General features: G+C 32.9%; 1 protein-coding gene across 2 annotated transcripts in view; it reads left to right on the top strand.

Moving 5' to 3' along the window:
• The window catches only part of ADGRV1 (adhesion G protein-coupled receptor V1), a 710,827-nt gene that overhangs the window by 234,449 nt on the left and 452,535 nt on the right, over positions 1–23,843 (top strand). For both annotated transcript variants that reach the window (XM_074282108.1, XM_074282109.1), the window contains 9 exons: positions 1,029–1,146; positions 2,181–2,304; positions 4,369–4,507; positions 4,649–4,834; positions 5,129–5,361; positions 9,510–9,658; positions 17,469–17,667; positions 18,709–18,928; positions 23,309–23,548. In XM_074282108.1, coding sequence (XP_074138209.1) covers positions 1,029–1,146; positions 2,181–2,304; positions 4,369–4,507; positions 4,649–4,834; positions 5,129–5,361; positions 9,510–9,658; positions 17,469–17,667; positions 18,709–18,928; positions 23,309–23,548 — 1,608 coding nt within the window. The remainder of the gene's footprint in view (positions 1–1,028; positions 1,147–2,180; positions 2,305–4,368; positions 4,508–4,648; positions 4,835–5,128; positions 5,362–9,509; positions 9,659–17,468; positions 17,668–18,708; positions 18,929–23,308; positions 23,549–23,843) is intronic.

Raw genomic sequence — 23,843 nt, 5'->3', positions numbered from 1 at the left:
TTTCAAATAGATCTGCCCTTTTTGTTTCAAATTGATATGCCCTTTTTGCCCTTTTGTGTTTTTCTCTTAACTTCTTTCCTAGACACAAATGGTTATCCTCAACCATTTAAATATGGTTCCCAATTTAAATATTATTCCCAATTTCTGCTTATAAGAAATTTCTCTCCTTTATGATATGTATATTATTTAAATTCAAGAATGTTAAATATGGAAATCTACAACAATCTACATTTAAAAGAAATAAAGTATCTCAATATGAATGGTTGAGTTAATAGTTTATTTTCTCAAGTTAAATGACGTTACTTTTTATTCAAAAAATTGATCCAAATGCTGCAACCATTTCTATTTTCAAACAAAATCTTTTAAGTGAAAAATTTTGAACTCATTCTTATATATGAAGATGAATGTATTAACTTAATGTTGGTGTGCTTTGAGTTCTTTTTCTGGTACTGGTAATGGTTTTATAGTAAGCAATTTATGTATTGTGAATAGAACTGAAGCACTGAATGTTTTATCTATATCCTGAAATCCTCTGTCCCTTCATCTAAATGAAGCTAATTGCTTTGTGCAAAGGTTAAATCTATGAACTTCATTAGTGCTATACTGAGCAAGTAAGTTTTAAAAGAAGAGTCAACAAGCTAGCATTTTTAAGGTGCAGACTACATCCCAGGTCCTGTACCTGGGTGATACATGCTGGTGATACAAGAAAAGACAAATGACAAACAACCTCTTCTCTCAAGGAGCTCCAACCTAATGAAAAACCAAAGGTGTAGGTTCTTTGATGAATGTAGGAGTCTGTTATCATTTTTAGTTTAATTTTTATATTTTCCCCCAAGAGAGAATTGCCAGAGTTATTTTGGGGATTTAGTACCTCTCTTTAAAAACAATTCAGGGTTCATAGTAAAATATAAAGATTTTAAAAAGTTTTGTTGTTAAAGCAGGCAAGAATATGATTTACTGATGACAGATCTTTTGATTGCCTTTGGATTGATTTTGAATATATTTCCTAATTATCTTGTTTGATATAGAATGAGTTTCAGAAGACTATTGTTTTACATGCACTTCAAGATACTTTTTTGGAAGGTGATAAGAGCTTTATCATTCAGTTGCTATCCCTTAATGATGCAGAGATATCATCAGTAAATGGTAAGCAAAAGTCTCCTCTTTTTCCCATTTACAATTTATATCAGTGCCCTGCAATTACTCAATGGTTAACAAATGCACAAAGTCCTAGATTTTGTACATTTCATTCCTTGAAAAATATTCTTCTGCTAATTTGTTGTTTAATGTCACATGAATATAGTTATATTATACACAAAAATGTGTACTTCTAGCTTCTCCCTCTTTTGTCTATGGACATATAATTTATGGATTTGTATAGAATAAACAAAACAAAGCTTCAAACACTTCTCTCCTATTTAGTCCTGATTTTTGCTAAACCGCACATGAATTCTAGGAAGAAGCTTTAAACAGTTTGTCCAGGACATGGTTCTGAAACTATTCAGTTATGCTTTAAAAATAATCATAGAAATTGTGGCATGGCGACATGATGATCCTTGTCAGACATCTGAAAAGATGATACCTGGCAAGATAGGTACCTAGCTGTGCTCTTTCCATCCTGTTATTTACTGTTCCTCTATACTCTCCTGTCTAAGGCTTTATGACCTTGAGAGTTTTTAGTGATGAAAGTGTTGCACTGAAAATTACAGAGATATCACTGCTTTGTTCATCTTATTGAAAAATATAGTCTCTTTCACTCTGTAGGCTTGTCTAAGAATTATATTCTTGCATAGAGTATGTCCAATTAGCCCAGTTTTCTTGGGATTGTACATATGAGATTAAAGTCATAGCTTGAAATCTATAGATTATAGATGCTTTTACTTTATTCCTTGACTCTAGACTATATTTCTTCTTCCAGGACATCTTATAAATATATGGCACTAGTCATGACTAGTTTGATTCCGAAATGAATCAAATCCATCTTCACTTCTAGAAGAACCACTCAGATCACAATATCCCATGATTCATTTAAACAATAGCACACAATTTGAAAATTTAACATTTCATCTGAAGAGTCCATTAATTTGAGGCCATATTTCATGGAATATAATAGGAGTACTGAGGAGACATTGTGTATTCATCCTTCTTAGAAAGAGTACTGAAAACTTGTTTTCCCCTAGGTAGAGCAGCAATTGTCATACAAGGAGAAAAAGGTGCATCTGGAGAGGTTAGGATAGCCCAATCATCCAAGAATGTTTTCATTGGGGAGCCTTCAGCAAAACATAATGGCACTGCTCTAATTAGGTAAGTGCTTTCATGATTTTCCTCTGCCAGAATCAGTTTGTTGTTGTTGTTGTTGTTGTTGTTGTTTTTTGGTTGGCTAAATGCCTAGAATGACTAATTCCTTACTGTCATTTCTGGTTTTTTAGTGACTTGATTTAATGATTGGTCTGTGTTATCTTGATGCTGTAAAGAATTATCAGTAATACAGTGTCCCAAAGTTATGAGCTGAATTGACAATGAAAACTTAGCTCAATTTGGGCAATATGATCTAGTGGCAAGGGCAGTACCTAGGACTCCCTATGTTCAAATCCAGACTCTGAAATTAACAGTGTGTATTGTGACTTTCTGAAAAAGCAGCATGTAGTGGATAGAAAGTTGAATTCTATTAGGATAGCTTGAGTTCAAGTCCAACTTCTGGCACATGGACTAATTAACCTCAGACAAGTACTTTACCCCTTAGTATTGCAAACTACTCTCTAAAACTCTAAATTGTGAAATTATTTTGGATACACATAAGTAAATGGAATCTTCTCACTGGCAGTTCCCTGTTTTGATGAAATCACCCTCCAACAAACAATCAGCCAACAACAACAAAAAAGATAACCTACATTCATTGATTTCATCTTTTACTTAATTTCTTTATGTAAATAAAGTAAAATAAGTGACCCAGGCTTTGTTTCTCTTCTCATTTTGTTTCTCTTTTTCCTTTGAAAATATTTTAATCTGTATCTCCATCTTTGAGCCCATTACAAGATCCAGATCTGTTTCTCGTTGTCTTTATGTATTGGTCTAGTCATATCACCTTTTATTTTTGTTGTTCAAAGTTCATCAGTGGTTCCCTATTGTCTTTTGTTGCAGTTTTAAATTCAAATAGAGATGGGAGTCATTAAATCATATATAAGGATCCTCATGGACCAAATATTGACTTGGAAAATCTCATGTTAACATTATGTTTATTCTATTACATTTTCATTTATTTTTTAAAAGATATTTTCCAATTACATTTTATTCTGATTTGGGTCTCTAGTCTATTGAGTAAATTTTAAACTCCTAACATTCCACATCTCTTGGCATTACACATTTCTGATGGTCTGGCATCATGTTATTTTTCCAGGCTTCTGTCTAAACTTCCCTCTAAGAATTCTTTAATCTATTAAAGTTAGAATAATCATCATTCCTTTCTTTATTTTGTTGGGTTTGTTCATTATATTCCTCAAATTAGGTCACTCACATGTACTCTTATTTTAGGTCAATTTAAGAACATCCCCTTTGTCTCTTTTGCTTTTATCAATTAGTCCCTTTGAATTAAGTGCTGGGTTTGCATTTGCTCATTGTTTTGCTTGTGGCTACATGTCCTGCAACCAGATACTATTATTATTTTTATTGGAAAATATGGTCCTAAAATATAACTCCCATGAAACAGTTTTTGTACTAAAAATTTCAGAAATTTCCCCCTACTTTAAAGTTTTTTTTTAAAATTTTAATGATGGAATATTATTGTTCTGTAAGAAATAACCAACAGAATGATTTCAGAGAGGCCTGGAGAGACATACATGAATTGATGCTGAGTGAAATGAGCAGAACCAGGAGATCATCATACACGGCAACAAGAAGACTATATGATGATCAATTCTGATGGACGTGGCTTTCTTCAACAATGAGATGATTCAAACCAGTTCTAATTGTTCAGTAATGAAGAGAGTCATCTACACCGAGAGAGAGGAATATGGGAAATGAGTGTGGAACACAACATAGCATTTTTACTCTTTCTGTTATTGTTTGCTTACATTTTTGTTTTCCTTCTCAGGTTTTTTTTCTTTCTTTCTAGATCCACTTTTTCTTGTGCAGCAAATATGTATACATATATTGGATTTAACATATATTTTAACATATTTAACATGTATTAGACAACCTGCCATCTAGGGGAGGGAGTGAGGGGAAGGAGGGAAAAATTTGGAACAAAAGGTTTTGCAAGGGTCAATGTTCAAAAATTACCTATGCATATGTTTTGCAAATACAAAGCTATAATAAAAAAAGAAAAGCAAAAAAATTAATGAATATATATTTTTGTATTCTTACATATAGCCTGGTTCGTGGTCCAGGAACTTTTGGAGAAGTCACAATATACTGGAATATATTTCCTCCTCTGGCAGAAGAATTTGCAGAAACATCAGGAAAATTAATCATGCAAGATGGACAATCTGTGGCCATTGTGGTCATACAGGTATTAACACGTGGCAGCCCAATTCTTCTATCTCATGTTTATTTAATGTAATTTTAGGGGGTTTTGGCCTGGAAGATCCTTTTCTGAAGATACTGAAAATTAATTTATGGTTTTTGTTGTTGTTGTTGATGTTTCTTATAGGCTTTAGATGATAGCATTCCTGAGGAAAAATGTTTTTATGAGTTTCAGCTCACTGGAATAAGTGAGGGAGGAAGTTTAAGTGAATCTGATAGAACAGCCAACATTACAATGGTTGCTAGTGACTTTCCATATGGCTGGTTCATTTTGTCATCTAAGCTCCTTCAAGTTTCAGAAGAAGGACAGAAGGTATGGTACTAGATGTTTCAAATATTAATGGTTGCTTCAGATTTGTTATTCACATTGTGAGAGGAATGTTGAGAATAATTGTGAATGTGCAGTGGTCCATTTATTCCTAGTGATAAATATCTTGTCACATTCATTAACCTTTTAGCTTTCTTTCTAAAAAAATTTCACTTTTTTAACTAACAAATACTTTTAACATGCTCTTGATGACACATGAAATATTTATCCCAAAGCAGGAAAAATGAAATTTAATTAGATTCAAAATTGAAATAAAGTCTAAAAATGCCTCTTTCTTAGATTAACATCACAGTTATTCGTTTGGGTGGACATTTGGGCCAAGTGAAACTCTGGTATAAGACTGTAAGTGGAACAGCAGAAGCAGACTTAGATTTTATTCCTGCAGAAGGGGAAGTTCTCTTTGAACCAAAGGAAAAGGCTAAAAATATCCATATTGAAATTGTTGATGATGACCTTCCTGAAGGTCCTGAGGAATTTTCTCTGGAAATTACAAAAGTGGAACTACAAGGAAGGTAAAGTAAAAAAATCATAAAACTATAGACAGTTTTGTCTAACTGTGGTATATAGCTTCTTTCAGGGGTTACCCTGTTTTTCTTAAGGAATGTCAGAGCAAAGGTAGAATAAAATTTGTGATTGCGATTAAATATTGTTTTTGCAAAGTTTTTGCAAAGTTAAAAAAATATTTTGTGGATGTTTGAACCATTACAGTTCATGTTAATTTTTTATCAGCAAGAATTTATTTAAATGCTTATTATGTGCCAAACTGTGTTAATAATAAGCACTAGAGATAAAAAGAAAGGCAAAAATGCAGTCTTTGCCCTCAAGGAGCACATATGCTAGTAGAGAAGACCACATGAAAATAACTGTGCATACAAGATCTAGACATTATGAATTGAAGGTAATTTTAGAGGAAAGATCCTAGCATAGCTTGGGAAAGTCTTGACAAGATAATATTTAAGTCTGAACCTTGAAGGAAGGCAGGAAGCCAATAAATAAAGGTGAGTAAGAAAGTATAGTCAAATAGATCTGGAATTTTTATGTGCTGGTGTAATTTGAATGTTATTGTAATTAATTGATAGGTATGACAAATTCTTCCCAAGGGATTGGAAAACTCATCCTAGATACATTTAATCATCTATTCTTTTGGAATAAAGTTTGCTATAAATACCAAGTAAATATTTAGCCCTGTGGAAGCAAGCAAAGAACCATTTGTCTTTAGTGATGAGATATGTAGACATAATTTCTAGCTAATTATTGTTATTGAAACCAAAAAAGAAGAATCATTTTTCTTTAATTTTTCTCAAAGAATAAATTATTTTCACCTATTTTTCTGGTTTTCCTTTTATAGTTTTATATTTGCCACCTTTTTAAGTTTCAAATATACTTAACACTTTTTAAAATATCTTTGCATATTTATTAATTTTAAATTTAGAATATTCTCTAATAGTCCTTTTGGCTCTTCACCATTTTCTTTCAGTTTTGAGAATTATTAACATGATATGTGTTCATTAGTACATCTATTAATATAGTATTATTCCTAGACTCATTAATATGGACTATTTTCACTAGTGGTTCATCCTAGTTGGATAATTTATCTTTCTGTGTTATACACGCAAATATGTATGTATACATATATGTTTGCATATTTGAATATATGTATATGTGTATGTATAATATCTATCACAGAATTGCAGAAAATTATTGAGAAGCTATCTAGGAACAACACATATCTAAACAGAATCATTCTTTAAAATATCCTAGACAAAAATGAGTTATCTGGTAGATTTTCAATGAAGAGAAAACTTTTAATTATTGGGGCAATTGATTCTACTTTTGAATAACTGAAATTGTCAAAAATTTTATTATTATGTTTAATCTTAATGTATCTATTACTACTTTTTAACCATTTTTATTAGTTTGACTCATTATTTCTATTCTTGGCCTACACAGAATAATGTAAATCCTTTTCCATGTGACAATGAAGGTAGCTAGTGTGTCTCTTTTAAATCTTTTTTTTCTAAACTAAAATGCTCTAGATCCTTCAAGTGACTTTTATATGACATAGCTTTTAGTCCCCAGTTGGCCTCTTCTTGTGATGTTCCAGTTTTGTCATTGTTTTTCCTAAAATGGGGTCTTAAGAATGGAATACAATATTTCAGATATGGCATTAACCAGAACAGAGTATAGCAGGAATTGATTTTGTTTGTTTATGAACATTATACCCATATTATGGTATCCTAATATCACATTACTATTGACTCTAAGTATGCAATACATTAAAACTTTGGCATCTTCGGTTATTTTTTACTTGGAACTATCATCTTCTATCCGTTCCTTCTCTATGTTATACTTCAGGATTTGTGGTTTTTTTTTATAAAACCTTTTTATTTTTCAGAATATATGCAAAGATAGTTTTCAACATTCACTCTTGCAAAACCTTGTGTTCCAAATTTTTCTCCTTCTCTTCTTCTCCCCTCCCTAAACAACAAGTAATCCAATATAGGTTGTGCAGTTCTGAGTTTACTGCCACATTTGTTAGGTTGTATAAGAAAAATCAGATCAAAGAGGGAAAAACATGAGAAAGAAAAAAGACAGATAACACCAACAAAAATGGTGAAAATACTATGCTTTGTTCCATATTCAGTCTCCATAGTTCTCTCTCTGATGGAGATGGCTCTTTCTGTCACAAGTCTTTTGGAATTGCCTTGAATTACCTCATTGTTGAAAAGAGCCAAATTCATCAGAGCTGATTCTCACAAAATTTTGTTGTTGCTGTGTATAGTGTTTTCTTTGTTATACTCACTTCATTTAGCAGAAGTTCATGTTAAGTCATTCTGGGCTTTTATGAAATAATCCTGCTCTTTATTTCTTTTAGAACAATAATATCCCATAACATTCATATACCATAACTTATTCAGTAATGCCCCAACTAATGGGCATCCACTCAGTTTCTAGTTCCTTGCCACTATAAAAAGGGCTGCCACAAACATTTTTTTGCACATATGGGACCCTTTCCCTCCTTTATGATCTTTTGGGGATACAAACCCAGTAGAGACACTGCTGGATCAAAGAGTATGCGCAATTTTTTATCCCTTTGGGCATATTTTCAACTTGCTTTCCAGAATGTTTGGATCAGTTCAGAACTCCAAAAATCTATTAGTGTCTCAGTTTTCCCACATCCCCTCCAACATTTATCATTATCTTTTCTGTCATTTTAGCTAATCTGACAGGTGTGAAGTGGTACCTCAGAGTTAATTTAATTTGTGTTTTTCTAATCAATAGTGATTTAGAATATTTTTTCATATGACTAGAAATGGCTTATTTTCTTCATCTGAAATTATCTGTTCATATTCTTTGACCATTTATCAATTGAAGAATGGCTTTGTATTCTTATAAATTTGAGTCAGCTGTCTAAATATTATAGAAATGAGGCCTTTATTAAAAATGCTGGATATAAAATTTTTTATCCCAGTTTTCTGCTTCTCTTCTTCTAATCATGGCTGCATTGGTTTTGTTTGTACAAAACTTTTATATTTAATATAATCAAAATTATTCATTTTGCATTTCATATTCTCAAGTTGTTCTTTGGCTATAAATTCCTCCCTTCTTCACAGATTAAAAAAGGTAGACTGAAAAAAGTGACTTAAAAATGACCTCTTAAGTTTTAAAATGTGTTGTTATATGCCAAAAATTGACAGTGCATTCCAAAAACTATGATGCAAAATTAAATAGGAAGATAACAGAGTTTAGTGTTTTTAATTGTTTACATAAATCAGCTTCTCAACAACTCAGAGATATTACAAATATCACATGGCTCCTATCTTCTGTAGGAACTTTCCCCTCAATTCTAGTCCTTTCCCTTTATTCATTGATTGTTTCAAATTTATCCTGTACATTGTTTGTACCTAGTTGTTTGTATATTGTCTCCCACATGCAATTGTAAGCTCCTCCTTGAAAAATTCATAGAAACTGACATGTAATGGGCTCCTAATGGCCAACATTTTCAGTTTTCCCTTTAAATTTCATTACAATTTGTTGCCAACTCAGGCTGATTGCATATACTTCCTCATAATATGTAGACTATGGTCAAATTTTCTGTATATAATATTCCATTTCCCACTTCCATGACTTTGCAAAGATTGCCTACTATTTGTACCTGAAATGATCTCTCTATTCACTTCTATCTATTAGATTCCTTTGCTCCTTTCAAGCCTTGGCTCAAGTATTCTCTCCTTTCAGGGATCTTTCCTGAGTCTCCCAAGTGTTAGTGCCTGTCTTCTCAAGTATAAATATGTCTTTGTATTTATGCTGTCCTATCAAAAGTTTGAAAGAGTTGAAAGGTGAGAATGGACCATTCCCTATATAATCTAAGAATACATCATTTAGGTTGTGAGCTAGTCAAAATTTTACATCTTTATCAGTAGGGAGTGAGACTCAAAGTTTCAAAGGGGCAAAATCCTATGAGTCATTGTCTCACTTTTCTATTCCTTATGTATGCTTTATTTGGATAAAGTTTCAATTAATTACTTATATACTTATCAGATATGGGATTCTGGGATATTGAGGCAAGCAAGTGTTGTCAACTCATTTTAACTAATTCTTATTTTTATATCCCATAATGTTTTTGTTTTTTTAATTTATTTTTCTATTATTTCCCAAGAGGGTATGATTTTACTGTTAGAGAAAATGGACTTCAGGTAGATCAACCTCCAGAAATTGGAAACATATCTACAATTCGAATAATAATAATGAAAAATGACAATGCAGAAGGAATCATTGAATTTGATCCAAGGTATTCTGCTTTTACAGGTAGGCTCATTTATTATTGGCTTTTTGTTTATATCACAATTTTCTGATATGAAATGGCCAATTTCAAATTGGCCATATACATACAATTTCCAGTGGCCTTGGTAAATGCATAAATATATGTTTTTTAAAAAAGATAGATAAAAGTTCAATTACACAGTTCTTTTTAATCACCCCCAGGATTCTTCTGGAAGCCAAGGTCTGTCTGTCTGTCTCATTATATATACATAAATGCTATATATTATATGTATTATATAGGTTATATATATATCATAAACATATAAACATTATATATAAAACTTTATTTGTCCTGCATTTATATATGTATATACATATCTACCTGTCATATATTTATATTTGTGTGTTTAAGTGTGTGTGTGTGTGTGTGTGTGGATTTATATATATATGTATATATATATATATATATATATATATATATATATATATATATATATATATATATATATATATATATATATATCCATATACACACATACAGGAGGCAATTAGGTAGTCCACTGCATAGAACCTCAGACTTGGAGTTAGGGAGATGAGTTCAAATCTAGCCTCAGACACTTATGATTAAAAGTGTTCACATTGATACTTCTTATTTTTTTAAAAATGAACTGCCAAAGATGAAAGAACTCTATAGAAACTAACTATGGGAATAGGGAAGATTGGGATTCATATTCAGAGAAACACACTGAAGTAAAAAAAAAAAAACTTCTTCCATCCCAAACAATAACATTCAATAGTTCCCTGTCCAGAGAGTTTTTATAGAAGAACTCAAAAAAGAATTTAAAAATCAATGAGAGATATTGAAGAAAAACTAAAAACAAAATAAAAGCTGTCTAAGAAAAACATGAAGATTATGAAAAAAAATTATCCAATTAGAAAAGGAGATTCAGAGTCCTAAAAATGAAAATAACTCTTTAAAAATTAGAATTGGACAATGCAAAGCCAGTGAAGTTCTGAGACCAAAAAATAACAAAAGAGAATGTAAAGGATGAAAAAAATAGAACAGAATGTGAAATATGAGAAAAATCTGGAAAACTTATCAGGAAGAGAAAATATAAGAATAATTGGACTAATTGAAAGCTGTGACCAAGAAAAGAACCTTAACATAAGAATGCAAGAAATAATCCAAGAAAATTGTCCTGGAGTGATAGAACATGAGGGGAAAGTAAAAATAGAAAAAAATCCACTGATTACCATCTCAAGGAGATGGGATATTTTTGCCAAATTTTGGAACCCCTAGAGCAAAGAGAAAATTTTGCAAGAAACGAGAAAAAACAATTCAAATATGTTGGAGCTACAATTAGAATTGTACAGGACATAGCAGCAACCACAATAAAAGACCACAGGTTCTGGAATCATATGTCCTAGCAATCAAAAGAACAAGGCCTGCGGCCAAAAACATCGTATCTAGCAAAATTATCCATAATATTGAATGAAAAAAAATGGACATTCAACAAACTTGCAGATTTTCAATGCTTTCTTTCAACAAACCCAAACTCAGTAGAAAATCAATTTCAAGGCACTTAATATGGACAAATTGTGATTTTTTTTTTCCCATGGAAATATATACCATATTTTAAGACTTACATTAGTAGTTGGGTAGCTGAAAAGAAATATTGAAGCAGAGTTAAGGTAAAAATAATAATTATGTTATAATGAGGTACTGAGAAAGAATAGATAGAGGGATTAGAGGGGAAAGGAGGGTTAGTAGTTCTGAAACCTATTTACATAGGGACTGAGTTAAATAGGCAGCACTACATATATACCATGAAGGGTATAACATCCTTCAACATTTATAAAGAAATAATAGAGGGGAAGGAAAGGGTGAGGGAAGAATTCAAGGGAGGAATTCCTAAGTTGAGGAAAGTTAAGTAATAACAAGGCAAGATAAGGAGCAGAATTAAAGCAAAGAATTAGCAGGAATAGGAAAGAGGGGTGTGTGTGTGTGTAATTATAACCTTGCTTAACTACAGCCTGCTGGGGAATGATGGAGGGGATGAAAGGGAAAAAAAAGAATAAAGTTTAAAAATGTGTATAAAAGAGAAGTAAAGAACAACCTACAAGGAAATAAAAAAAAGATGAATACTCATGAATATAATTTCTTCTACTATTATACATCATTTCTTGAACTGATAATCTATTGTTATATATTTTGAATCCTCCCTGATGTTCTGCTAGGCACATGACAATGTTCTGTTTTGTTGTTTTATTTTGTTTTGTTTTCCTTTTCTGATTTTCTTTTTATATTCTTTTTAAATAAAATAAATAAAAAAATGGAAGAATTTCAGCATAAAAGAGGGGAAGAATCAATTTCATAGATGAATACTAGTTTGAACAAAAGCAAAAAGACTAGAGAGGGAGAAATAAGAACAGGGAAGAACACTTCATTTTGACAGGATGCCTGAATACATAGTGCCTTAGATATAGCACTTACTAAATCATCATTGAGTGTAGTTGAATTTCATAAAGGGAGAATGTGAGCGAATGCTACAATTATAGGTTCAAATCAGACTGTGGAGGCCAACAATTGTGTGAAGGTTTTATGCTTATAGTCAGTGATTATAGGGAATAAAGGACTTGATCACAGTAATTAGGAACAGTACATAAGTTTAAAGAATTGAAGAGAAGAGAGTTGATAGAAAGGAAAACCAGTTAGGAGGTTTTTATAGTTGTCCAAGTGAAAAAGTAATAAAGGCCTGAAGTAGAGAGGTAGCTATGAGAATAGAAATGGGGAAAGTTAAGGGGAGTTTGACAGGCAAAATCATTAAGATTTTGAAACCGATTTTCTGTGAAAGAATGAGGGAATAGGAACACTAAAACATTGTTTTTATATCTAGGTTGGGCAAATTTGGCACAAATATTAAAAGAAAGAAAGAAATCAGGGAAGTAGTATGCCTTTGTAGGATGATGTTACATTTCAGCTTTGGATGTAGTAAGTTTTAGTGACCAATAGGTAATTATTTCAGAGTAAGGCACTTTACTTTTAGGGAGTGACTATTTAGGGAGTGACTGTATCTATTTGTAAATCATTTGTTTAAAGGTGAGAAATGAAAAAAGTTGAGGAGATTCCAAAAAGGAAGTGAGTACAGATAAAAAAAACCATTTGGCCTTCAATGATATTCAAAGTTAGACAACAACAAATAACTTAAAAGGTAGGAAAAGGATAATGACAAGGGATGATCACTTGAGCATCCACTAAGAGAGAACAATGTTTTAGAAGCTAAAGGATGAGAAAACATTCTGAAGAAAGGGTGGTCAACAATACTGAAAACTATTGTGAGTTCAAGTATGAAGAGAACTAGAAAAAATCAGTGGGCTTTTGTTAAGAAGTGGACCTTGGAGATAACAGGAAATGTACTTACTTTCATGTACCTACTTGGTTGATGAATAACACTTTCTTAATAACTGAAAATTGGGTCTTTAAACTTCAAAGAACCCCAATATTTTAATTCTCTTTTTTAAACTTTATTTTTTATTTTTTTTATTTTTACAAAAATTTTATGCATAGGTAATTTTCCAGCATTTACAATTGCAAAACCTTTTGTTTCAACTTTTCCCCTGCTTCCCCCCACCCCTTCCCCCAGATGACAGGTTAACCAATATATATTAAATATGTGAAAATATAATTTAAATACAATATACATATACATGTCCAAATAGTTATTTAGCTGTACAAAAAGAATTGGACTTTGAAACAGTGTACAATTAGCCTGTGAAGGAAGTAAAAAATGTAGGCAGACAAAAATATAGGGATTGGGAGTTCTATGTAATGGTTCATAGTCAACTTCCAGAGTTCTTTCACTGGGTGTAGCTGGTTCAGTTCATTACTGCTCTATTGGAACTGATTTGGTTCATCTCATTGTTGGAGAGGGCCACGTCCATCAGGATTGAAATTCTCTTTAAAAGTAATCTTTCTGAGGCTTTTTACATGCTTTCCTACTTTGGTGACAAGTACATTATATGTAATATTCTCCTTTCTTGATGATTAATCATTATGACCCATTATACAATGCTAGAATAGAGCTCATTTGCTTGGGACCTTGATATTAATCACTATTAATCTTAGGGAATAGTATTTTCTCAAAGCTATCATATCAAACTGCCTTTGGATTATTTCTTTTCCATGAAAACAGAATTAGAATTTCAGCTATAACATTTCCTGGGCAATATCATATGATTTTTTTTATTGGGTAAAAATTCAATATTCCTTTAAAAATATTTTGGCCACAAAATTATGCCATCTCCCTAAGGATTATCTTAGCTAAGTAAGGAAAGAGTTATTGATAGCAGGTTGTCCATCAGAGAATGAATTTTGAAGCCATCAGTATACATAAAATGGGTAAAACTATAGGTTAAAACTGTATGAATATTTTAGGACACTCTGTATAAAATGGCATCATAGTAAGCCCCCCCTTTTCTGCTTCCTTCATGGTGGCTGTATGATGTGAAAAAGATGGCAAAGGTATAAGAACTACAATTTTGCTTATAAACATAAATTTAACTATTACCTTAAGTGAATATACTATAAATGAATTATTCTTCTCCAGTGACTAATGTGTTACTACTGGAGGTCACCAAAACCACATCCATATTGACCTTAGCAACCTAATGAAACCATAAGCTAAAGAGAAATTATAGCTATGTGAAAGCATAACTTATATGTTCTCTTTAGAGAGATGACTAAATGATGAAATCAGTTTCATTGTGTGCCCAAGCAACAACAAAAACACCATGAGCCACATTATCATGATGTAATCTTTATGATGACCACAAGCAAACAAGCTATTATGAAACCAAGCTTCAATATATATACCAATATTAGTTGCAGAGGATGATCAGACTAAACAAATAGAAAAATTCCCTGAAGAACTCCAAACAATGTATGTTTTTGATGTTTCCTGGCTTACAAATAAAGATGAATACAAGAGAAGAGGGCAAAATATATTTGTCACTTATTATTTTCAATTATTTCCAATTCTTCATGACCCCTTTTGGGTTTTGGTTTGGTTTTTTGTTATTTGGGGTTTTTTTTTTTTGGAGCTTAGATTCTGGCATGGTTTTTCATTTTCTTCTCCAGCTCCTTTTACAAATGAGGAAACTGAGGCAAATAGGATAAAGTGACTTGCTCAGAGTCATAACTATAAGTGTCTAAGACAGGATTTGAACTCAGATCTTCCTGACTGATAAAAGATATTTTGATATGTGTGATAAAAAGGATAGCATCGCAACAACAACAAACAAACCCTATCTCAGTCAATATAAAAAAAACAAATGGTTAATAGTTTGTGAGTCATTTCAGAATAAACTGTAAATATGCAGAAAAACTATTGACTTGGTGTTGCAAAGTCAAAATCAAAACCAAAATAGAAGAAAAGATACATATTTGCATGAAACTAAAATATTTAAATTAAGACAATTAAAACATTGCAACCCAACTTACTTAAAATGTTGACTGCTGTGAAGTCCAAGTTAGCTCCCTGTTGATGTCAGGATCAGCAAAAGTCCTTGGTCTTTAGGGAGAGAAGTAAAGGAGATGGACAGGCTCTCAACCTACCAACCTCCTTCTCCTGGTTCTCCTCCAAAGTGACTCTGGCTTGTCTTACTCCAACCCCTAGTCCCTCTCACAAGTCTCTGTATACACCAAAAGATCAAGCCAGCACAGAATAGTGGGAAGGGCCATTTTCCAAGCATATGCTAATAGAGTATTGTCCAATAAGTAATTAGTCAAGTGCTCGGTTGTCTGATTCCAGTACACCTATTCAGAGATTCAGCCCTTTACAGACTGCAAAATATAGAATGGGTTGAAATAATATTATCATCATTTCTTTGGAAAATGTAACTGACCCAAAATAGAGTCCAGAAAGACAAGAGTCCAGAAATCCTTAACTTTCAAGTACTTTAAGTCTTGGTCAAGTGGAAAAATACAATAGGCAAAGGAAAACTCTAATTTAAAATAAAAGTTCATTTGTAAAGATTGACTTAAAAAAAATGACTGAAGAATGAATGGTAGCACCTCAGCAAACAGTGAAATGCTATAGAAGGCCAAAGAGGCATGAAGAAGATTTGGCATACAAACCAGACCCTTCAGACATCCCTTGTAGAAACTGAGAGACAAAAACATAGATGATTTGCTAGCATTTCTGTTCTACATATTCTCATAACTGATGGCAACAGAACCACTCGCTCGGATTACAGTATTGCAGTATGTAGCATCTTAGATGAGAGTTTCCCAATGCAGGTCATCACCATCTCTGAAATTTATAATCTTAGACAACTATCAGGAGCTATTTGGGAGACCATTTGACTTAGCCAAAATCACACAGAAAGGATTTGAATCCAAGTCTTCTTAAGTTTTAAAGCCAACTTTTTATCCATTAAACCACATGCTACCTTTATATGATAATGCTATAAGGGTACAAATGATGAACACTATGATCTCAGGAGACTCAAACTTGTAGGAGGCTGAGAAGGTAATAGAAAGATGTATAGTGTGTAAAAATAAGTAGGCATAGTATGCTACTAATGCTGAGCTGTCGGTGAGAAGTCACATGAAGTATATCAATTGCATATGGACCAGTGAAAGTCAGATAGCAAGATTGTGGACTAACAGATGAAGAGACTCCATGTATGTAGGGTGGAGCCTGGACAGTGTAATAGAGAAGGTATGGATAGATTGTGATCTGTGCCCACTGAAAGGGTATTTAAATTAATTAAATTAAATTAAGATCATAGAACCATTGATTATTGTTTTAAATTTAAACACAACAAAAGCCTTTTCCATATTGGATTTCTCCAATATCTTCTTTTTACCTTTAATCTTGGATAGTTGCTTAGGATATTGAGCATTTAAGTGACTTGTCCAGGGTCACACAACTAGTGTGTGTTAGAAATGTGACTTTAAATCCAGAAAGCTGTCTCATTTATTTTCTTACTGTCAATAAAATAACAATCTTCATTGGCTTCACTTCATATTGATTTTTGGAAACATTCAAAGCAGTATTTCATTTCTGCATTAGTAACCATTTTAGTGAGAATAATTGTAATACTAGTATATTGAATAAGTTCTGAAGCCAAGATGACATGGGTTCAATTCTTGATTAATGCATTATGATTATATTTGTATGAGTGTGGACAAGTCATTTTCTTTCTTATTGATCTAAGCAACTCTCTAAGATTGTACATTTTATAGTAAGTACATAGCTCTCCATATATATGAAATCACAGGGTAGAATAAACCAAACCAAAACAAAAATAATCCCAAATCCTAAACAATCACTTCAGGATACTGTGGGGCACTTTTTTATCTTATGGAAGACAATAGTAATATTGTGGTTAGAGCATTCTCACGGTCCTGGAAAATAGACTTAAAATATCGCTTTCTCAGATCAGACATATAATCTCTCTAGACCTTGATTTCCTCATCTGTAAAATAAAGAGTAACTAAATGACCTTTTTAAATATATGATTTTTTGGATGGGAAAACATCACTATCTTTGGCAATTACTGCTAAACACTATTTCAGTCAGGTTATATATTTTTCAACTAAAAATATAAATGGTATATGACTTCTAGTCTTATTCATTGATCTCTCTCTTCAAATTAATAATGAAAAAGTACTGGATAATTGAAGGTTAAGGTAAATTCTGTTCCATATAGTTAAATTAAAATAATTTAAAATTTCAGTTAAATATTACCTTTCCCCTTCCTTAATTGCAAAAAAGAAAAAATTCATAATATCATTTTGGGTGGCTTCTGATAAAGTATATTTACTACTAACTTTAAATTATTGTTATAGTGGAAGAGGACATTGGGATGATCATGATTCCAGTAGTGAGACTGCATGGAACATACAGCAACGTGACAGCTGAATTTATTTCCCAAAGCTTTTCTGCGCTTCTTGGTGTGGATTACAGTGTTCATGGTAACTCAGTCATCTTTAGCCATGGACAGAACCTAAGTTTTATAAATGTCTCTATCATAGATGACGATGAAAGGTAATAAAGTTGATTTCATTAGGTAGATGACAAAATGTTTAATCATTAATATGTAAGAATCCTATGTCATGTTTAGCATAGAAACTCACTGAACTTTAGAGTTGAAAAAATTGTTAGTGGCCATCTTATCCAAATAATAGCTGACAAGAATCCTCTTCCCAAAATATCAAGTTACTAGAAATCATTTATTAAGTGACTACTATGTGTTACCCACTGTGCTAAGCACTGGGGATAGAAAGAGTCCCTGCTCTCAAGAATCTCAACAATCTAGTGGAGGAAATATGTGAATGGCACTGTACAAAACAAGATCTATATGAGACAAATTGTAAATAGTTGATGAAGGGAAGGTATTTGCCTTAAGTGAGATCCAGATAGGTTTCTTGCAAGAGCCTTTGTTTAAAGGTTTAAAATGAGCAAGAACCTAGTACCTCTTGAAGCAGTCCATTACACTCTTGGAGAGCTCTAATTATTTAAGCCTAAATTTTGTCTTTGTACTTCTAACCATCCTTTTTTATATTAGCTATCATATCTCCCCCCCACCCCCAACTACTTAATCAGAGAGGAATGTTTGTCAAATGGGCCCATGTTTTAAAACAAAATTGTAAAAAACACATTCACTGACTGAGAAACAATTTGCTACATGCTGGTAAAATGAAAATGTCACTTAAAATGAGTTGAAAAATATGCAATAGGAGTTGCATGTATCACTTTCCTAGAATTAGAGGAAATTACTATGTGTGTGTGCTTTTTTTTCTTTCAGACTTTTAGAAGTCTGATCAGAATATGGAAACAACCCTTCCAATTCACTGTCTTAATGCACCAAGCAATTAAAACAGGGGAGGAAAACGCTAATAATGATTCCTAGGCATTAATGTTGATGTTGATAACTCTTGCTTTTAGATGAGAACCCTCTTTTTACTACTTGGTGTGTGTGCTGTGTATTGAATATGTATGACCAATTTGGAAAATGACTAGTTATTTGGATTTTAGCAGCATTTTAATATGTTTAGACTCAGAGAATTGCTCCTTCTTGCCATACAGTGAATTTGAGGAGCAGTTTGAAATCCTGCTGATGGGAACTACTGGAGGAGCAGTGCTTGGGCGCCACCTAGTGAGCCGAATCACTATTGCTCAGAGTGATGCACCTTATGGACTTGTGCGCTTTCTCAACCAAAGCCAAATTACTATTGCTAACCCCAATTCAACCCTGAGTTTGTCTTTGGTGCTACAGAGAACTGGAGGACTCTTAGGAGAGATTAAGGTAGAGTTTTCCCTTCTAAAACTGGGAGCTTGTGGCGGGAGAGAGAACAAGGGCCCATGTGGAGATTCTTACTTGTTAATGTGACTTAAAAGATTACATTTTAGAGTGTTTTGACAGCTCTGTGCAGATTATAATGAAGTCAAGGATTATTTCTCATAAACAGCCCTTGGTAGGCTAAGTTCACTTTATATTATGTTTCCTTAAGGATCTTCAAAAGGAAGGACAATTTGGTTGTCTTATAAGAATAAGTTCAAAGGTGAGAAACGTGTAGACAATATTACTGCTCAACTTGGTAGATTTTTAAAAGTTGTGCTATATGAAGTGTATTTGTTGTGTTTTGATGTTATTTTCCATTTCTTGCCCTTTACTTACCTAGTAAACAATATATTTATGGTTTTTGAATCAAATGTGATTTTATGGAATAGAGAACTCTTGGTATTCCAATACGGACCGGCAGTACTACCCTTGGAAAGTGTCTAGGGAGCCAAGAATTTGTGTCGAGTCAATGACAAGAATTTAATAGCATTTTCTTTGTACCAAGCACTGTGCTGAAAATTGGGGATTCAAGGAAAGAAAAAAAAGCTAGTCTTTGATCTCAAAGGACTCTGTCTAAAGGGAGAAAAAATATACAAACAAGCTATGTAAAAGATATATTGGAGATAATCAACAAATGAAACGCAGTGGTAGTTGGTGGGGACAGAAAGGCTTCTAGTGGAGGGAGGGAAGGAAGCCAGAAAATGGGGTTGAGAAGGGGGAGAGCATGCCTGGGGAACGTCCAGAGAAAATGTTCACTTTCTGGAGATAACATGCCCTGTTTCAGAAACCACAGGAGGCTGTTGTTTTGGGACCATAGTTATGCAGAGGGGAATAAGATAGGATTTTATATTTGATTAAGAAGTATTAGGGAGAACTGAGATTTAGTGAATGGGAATGATGTAGTCAGACCTGAAGCTTTGGGAAAATAAATTCAAGCTGAATAGAGGATGGACTAGAGTGGAAAGAAACTTGAGGCAATTTCAGTTATAAAGGCATGAGGTAATGAGGGCTTGCTCCAGGTGATTCCATCTCAGAAGAGAGAAGGAATGTACATGTGAGATGTTACAAATGTAAAAAAGAAAGGACTTAACTACTAATTGCATATGAGGGGGTGGGAGGAAGGATTCAAAACTGAGATATTGAGCCTGGATGACTGGAAGAATGGTGATACTTCTGACTGTAGGGAAGTCAGAAAGAGCAGAGGATTTGGGACAGAAGGAGAATGAATTGTGTTTTGGACACTCTAAGTCTAAGGTGTCAAGAAGACCTCCAGCTTAAGATGTCTTGGAGGCAGTTAGGGATTTAGGATTTGAATTCAAGAAAAAGTTTAAACTGGATAAATAAATATGAGAATCATCTGCATAGAGTTGATAATTGAATCCACGGCAAAAGCTGAGATCACAAAGTAAAATAGTGTAGTTGGTGAAGAGAGCCCAGGATATAGCTTTGGAAGCCATTTACAATTAGTGTACATGACCTAGATGAAGATCCAGCAAAGGAAGACAGAGATCCTATATGTGGGAGGAGAAGCAGGAGAAAAAAATTTTCACATAAACCTAGAGAGAAGTATCATAGTGATTGTAACCTCAGACACTTATTACGTGTATAATCCTAGGCAATTCATTTAACCCCACTCAGCCTCAATTCCCCTAACTATAAAATGGATATAATAAAGAATGAAATTTGCATATCTTATATATAAATGCTAGCTATTATTATAGTATTTAGATTATCAGTGAGAAAAGAATGATCAACAGTTTCAAAAGCTACAAAAAGTTTGTTAAAAAGGTTGATAATTGAGAAAAAATTCATTATATTTGTAATTAAGAGATCATTAGTAAATTTGGAGAAAGCCGTTTCAGTTAAATGTAACCAAATTCCAAAGGTCAGGAAAAAAAAGGGAGAAGCAAGGAAGTAGAAGTACTTATTGTAGATACCTTTCTCAACAAGTATAGCCATGAAAAGAGGAATGGATGTAGGATGATAGCTGCTGAGGATGAACTTGATTAAGTGAGGGTTTGTGAAAATGGAGGAGATAAAGGTAAATAGGGAAGAAGCCTGTAAACAGGGACAGATTGAAAATTGATAAGATATTAGGGATGGTAAAGGAGATGGCCCAGAAAACTAGAGAATGGAATTACTTGTACATGCCAAATGTTTGCTATGGCAAGGAGTAGGTCACCTTTTCTCATAGGAGGTAATTAAAGGAGGAGATAATGATGAAAGGCATCTGATATAAGTTGAGGAAAGGAGATGAAGGAGCTCTTGGTGAATAAACTCTATTTTTTCAGAGAAATATAAGATCATCAGCTGAGAATGTTGGTGTAGAGGGAACCATGAGAGATTTGAGGAAGGATGAAAATATTTGGAAAAGCCACTATGATGAATATGATAGTGAATCAATTAGAGAGATATAAAAGGATTGCCTTTCTCCATTGAGGATCAAGTTGAACTTACAATTTTTGTATTTGACTCAGTCCAATTTCATTATTTTGTCCAGTTTGCTCACTTCTATGTAAATAGGGATGAAGGCTTTGGATGTTGGGTATAATTAAAGGCCGATGCTTGACAGGACAAAATTTTTAGCAGCATAAGGGGGAAAGGAACACAGAAGAAGAATACAGTGTAGAATTGAATTGGTTAATCAAAGAGTCAGGATAGAAAAGGGAAGAAAAGGAGCTAGAGAAATGGCAGTGGTCTGGGAAAGAACTAGGAGCAGAAGAATTAGAACTCATAGGAATAATGAAGAACAGGATTAGGGGTTTCAAGGCACAGGGAGAGAAAGGCAGAATGATAATGGATTATGATCAACTAAAGGAATTTCAGAATTCATTATCATGGACACCTAATATTTTGGATGATAGCAAAATGAAGAGTAACTGAGCCAGTATCACACAGCTACATTTGTTGGAGGCAGGTTTTGAATAAATGTCTTTGTACCTCCTTGGCCGATCTTTATCCATTATGCTACAGTATTTTATATAAATATTAACCGAGATTTTTGATATATCAATTTCATGTTTTATTCAAGTATATATTTTGTTATGAAAGATTTTATTAGCATTTTTAATACTTTGAAAAATGTTTTAATAGTGAAAAATGAACATTCTTTGATTACATGATTTATGTGAGAAATTTTCATTGATGTTTTAGACAAAAATATAAATATGATTATTTTAAAATTAAAAATAGAAATTTCTTAGCATACCATTCTTAAGTTACTATCTATTCCTATTTCAAAATAGCTTAGAGGGGAAAATCAGTACTCTGTGTATTGTGGACAAAGCTTTCAAAGACAAATTTATTATCTAAGTTATTCTACTTCTAAGTGTCTCTATTTAGAGAGAAAATTCAAAGGGATAGAAATGTAAACTGCCTTTGAGAAATCTCTCATGTATAAGACATTTCCAATCACATTTTACAGTTGTCCAATATTGTCTAAAATTTCTCTTTAAAATAAAACATAGAATCAAATTTTAAGTATCAGTTTGATTCATACAGAACAATGATGTCAATTTTTTGCGTATCTAGGAGAAATACTTTCTAAACCCATTTTATCCCATTTAATCCCTCTAAGAATTTTTCTTTTTTTCCCTTTATCACAGGTGAATTCAAAATATATTTGAATTACAATAAAGATATCTTTTATCCTTTGATCTGACTATTGCTTTAATTAGGGAATGGGGGAATAGATTATTGGTATTAAATGGAAGAATCAAGGGTGTCTCTCCTAAACCATCTTGGATCACTACACTCATTCCATCTTCAGAAGGAACAGATTATCTCTAACCTCAATTATAGGAAATGAGATAAGATTTGAAAAATATGTTAAATGGCACTGATAAAATATGGACAGAGTTTTCTATTCCAGGGAACCCAGGGCTTCAGAGTAGAGTCTTCTATTAACTTGTAATATTTAACCTAAAGAGAGAAAGGAGGTGAGCATTTGGGTTAATACACAACTATAGATGGACTGGCAAACTGACAGTTTAGTGAAAAATCTGAAAGATTATTTTGATACTCAGAATGACTTTAGGTATAGATAACAACCTTTTTACACCTTTTGGTTTGATTCTTGTTCATATTTTCCCTTAAACCCATTTTAGAATAATTTTACAATTCACTTGAAATCTTTTGGTAACTTTTTGTAAGGTACCAATATATTGTTCATCTCTCCATTCATTTGCTTCTTAATCTCCCTGCATGATTCTGCTCCCGGTTGTACTTACTTTTGTTTCCTCTGCTACTATTTGTGTCTGAGTTATTATTAACATGCTTTGAACCATTGCCACTACAGATGTTTCCATTGCCTTTTTATTAACATGTAATTTTATAATTCTGCAGATTGATTGGGACATATTAGGACCTAATTCACAGGAAGTTCTATCACCACTGAACAGTGATATTGGTGAACCTGTGAGGGGATCCTTCTTTTTTGGTGATGGAGAAGGTGGATTGAGAACCATAACTTTGACCATCTTGCCTCATGAAGACATTGAAGTCCAAGAAATGTTCATTGTCGAGCTTTATATTGTGAAAGGGGAAGCTGAATTAGACCAAAAGGCTAGACGTGTCTCCCTAGTAGTAAGTTTGTCGGTCTTCTGTGGTTTCTTCTATAAAATTCTGGTTTCATGGGGCCATAGATTGTTTTCTTGTTTAACTTCCTCATTTTAAGAAGTAATATATTTACCCAGGTAATCAATAAGGAAGAGAGCTAGATCCTCTTTACAATCAAGCACATTTTTAACTGCACCATGATGAAGTGGGGTTTAGCAGAAAAGTTAGTGAAATGCTGTACAACTGAAAAGATGTTTGTGACAAGAATTTTTAAAAATTGACATTGTTAAACATTGTGTTGGGTAGAATCTGGCGAGTAATT

The sequence above is a fragment of the Sminthopsis crassicaudata genome, chromosome 1 (assembly GCF_048593235.1).
Source record: "Sminthopsis crassicaudata isolate SCR6 chromosome 1, ASM4859323v1, whole genome shotgun sequence".
Taxonomy (NCBI): domain Eukaryota; kingdom Metazoa; phylum Chordata; class Mammalia; order Dasyuromorphia; family Dasyuridae; genus Sminthopsis; species Sminthopsis crassicaudata.
This window is presented reverse-complemented; position numbering and strand designations above follow the sequence as displayed.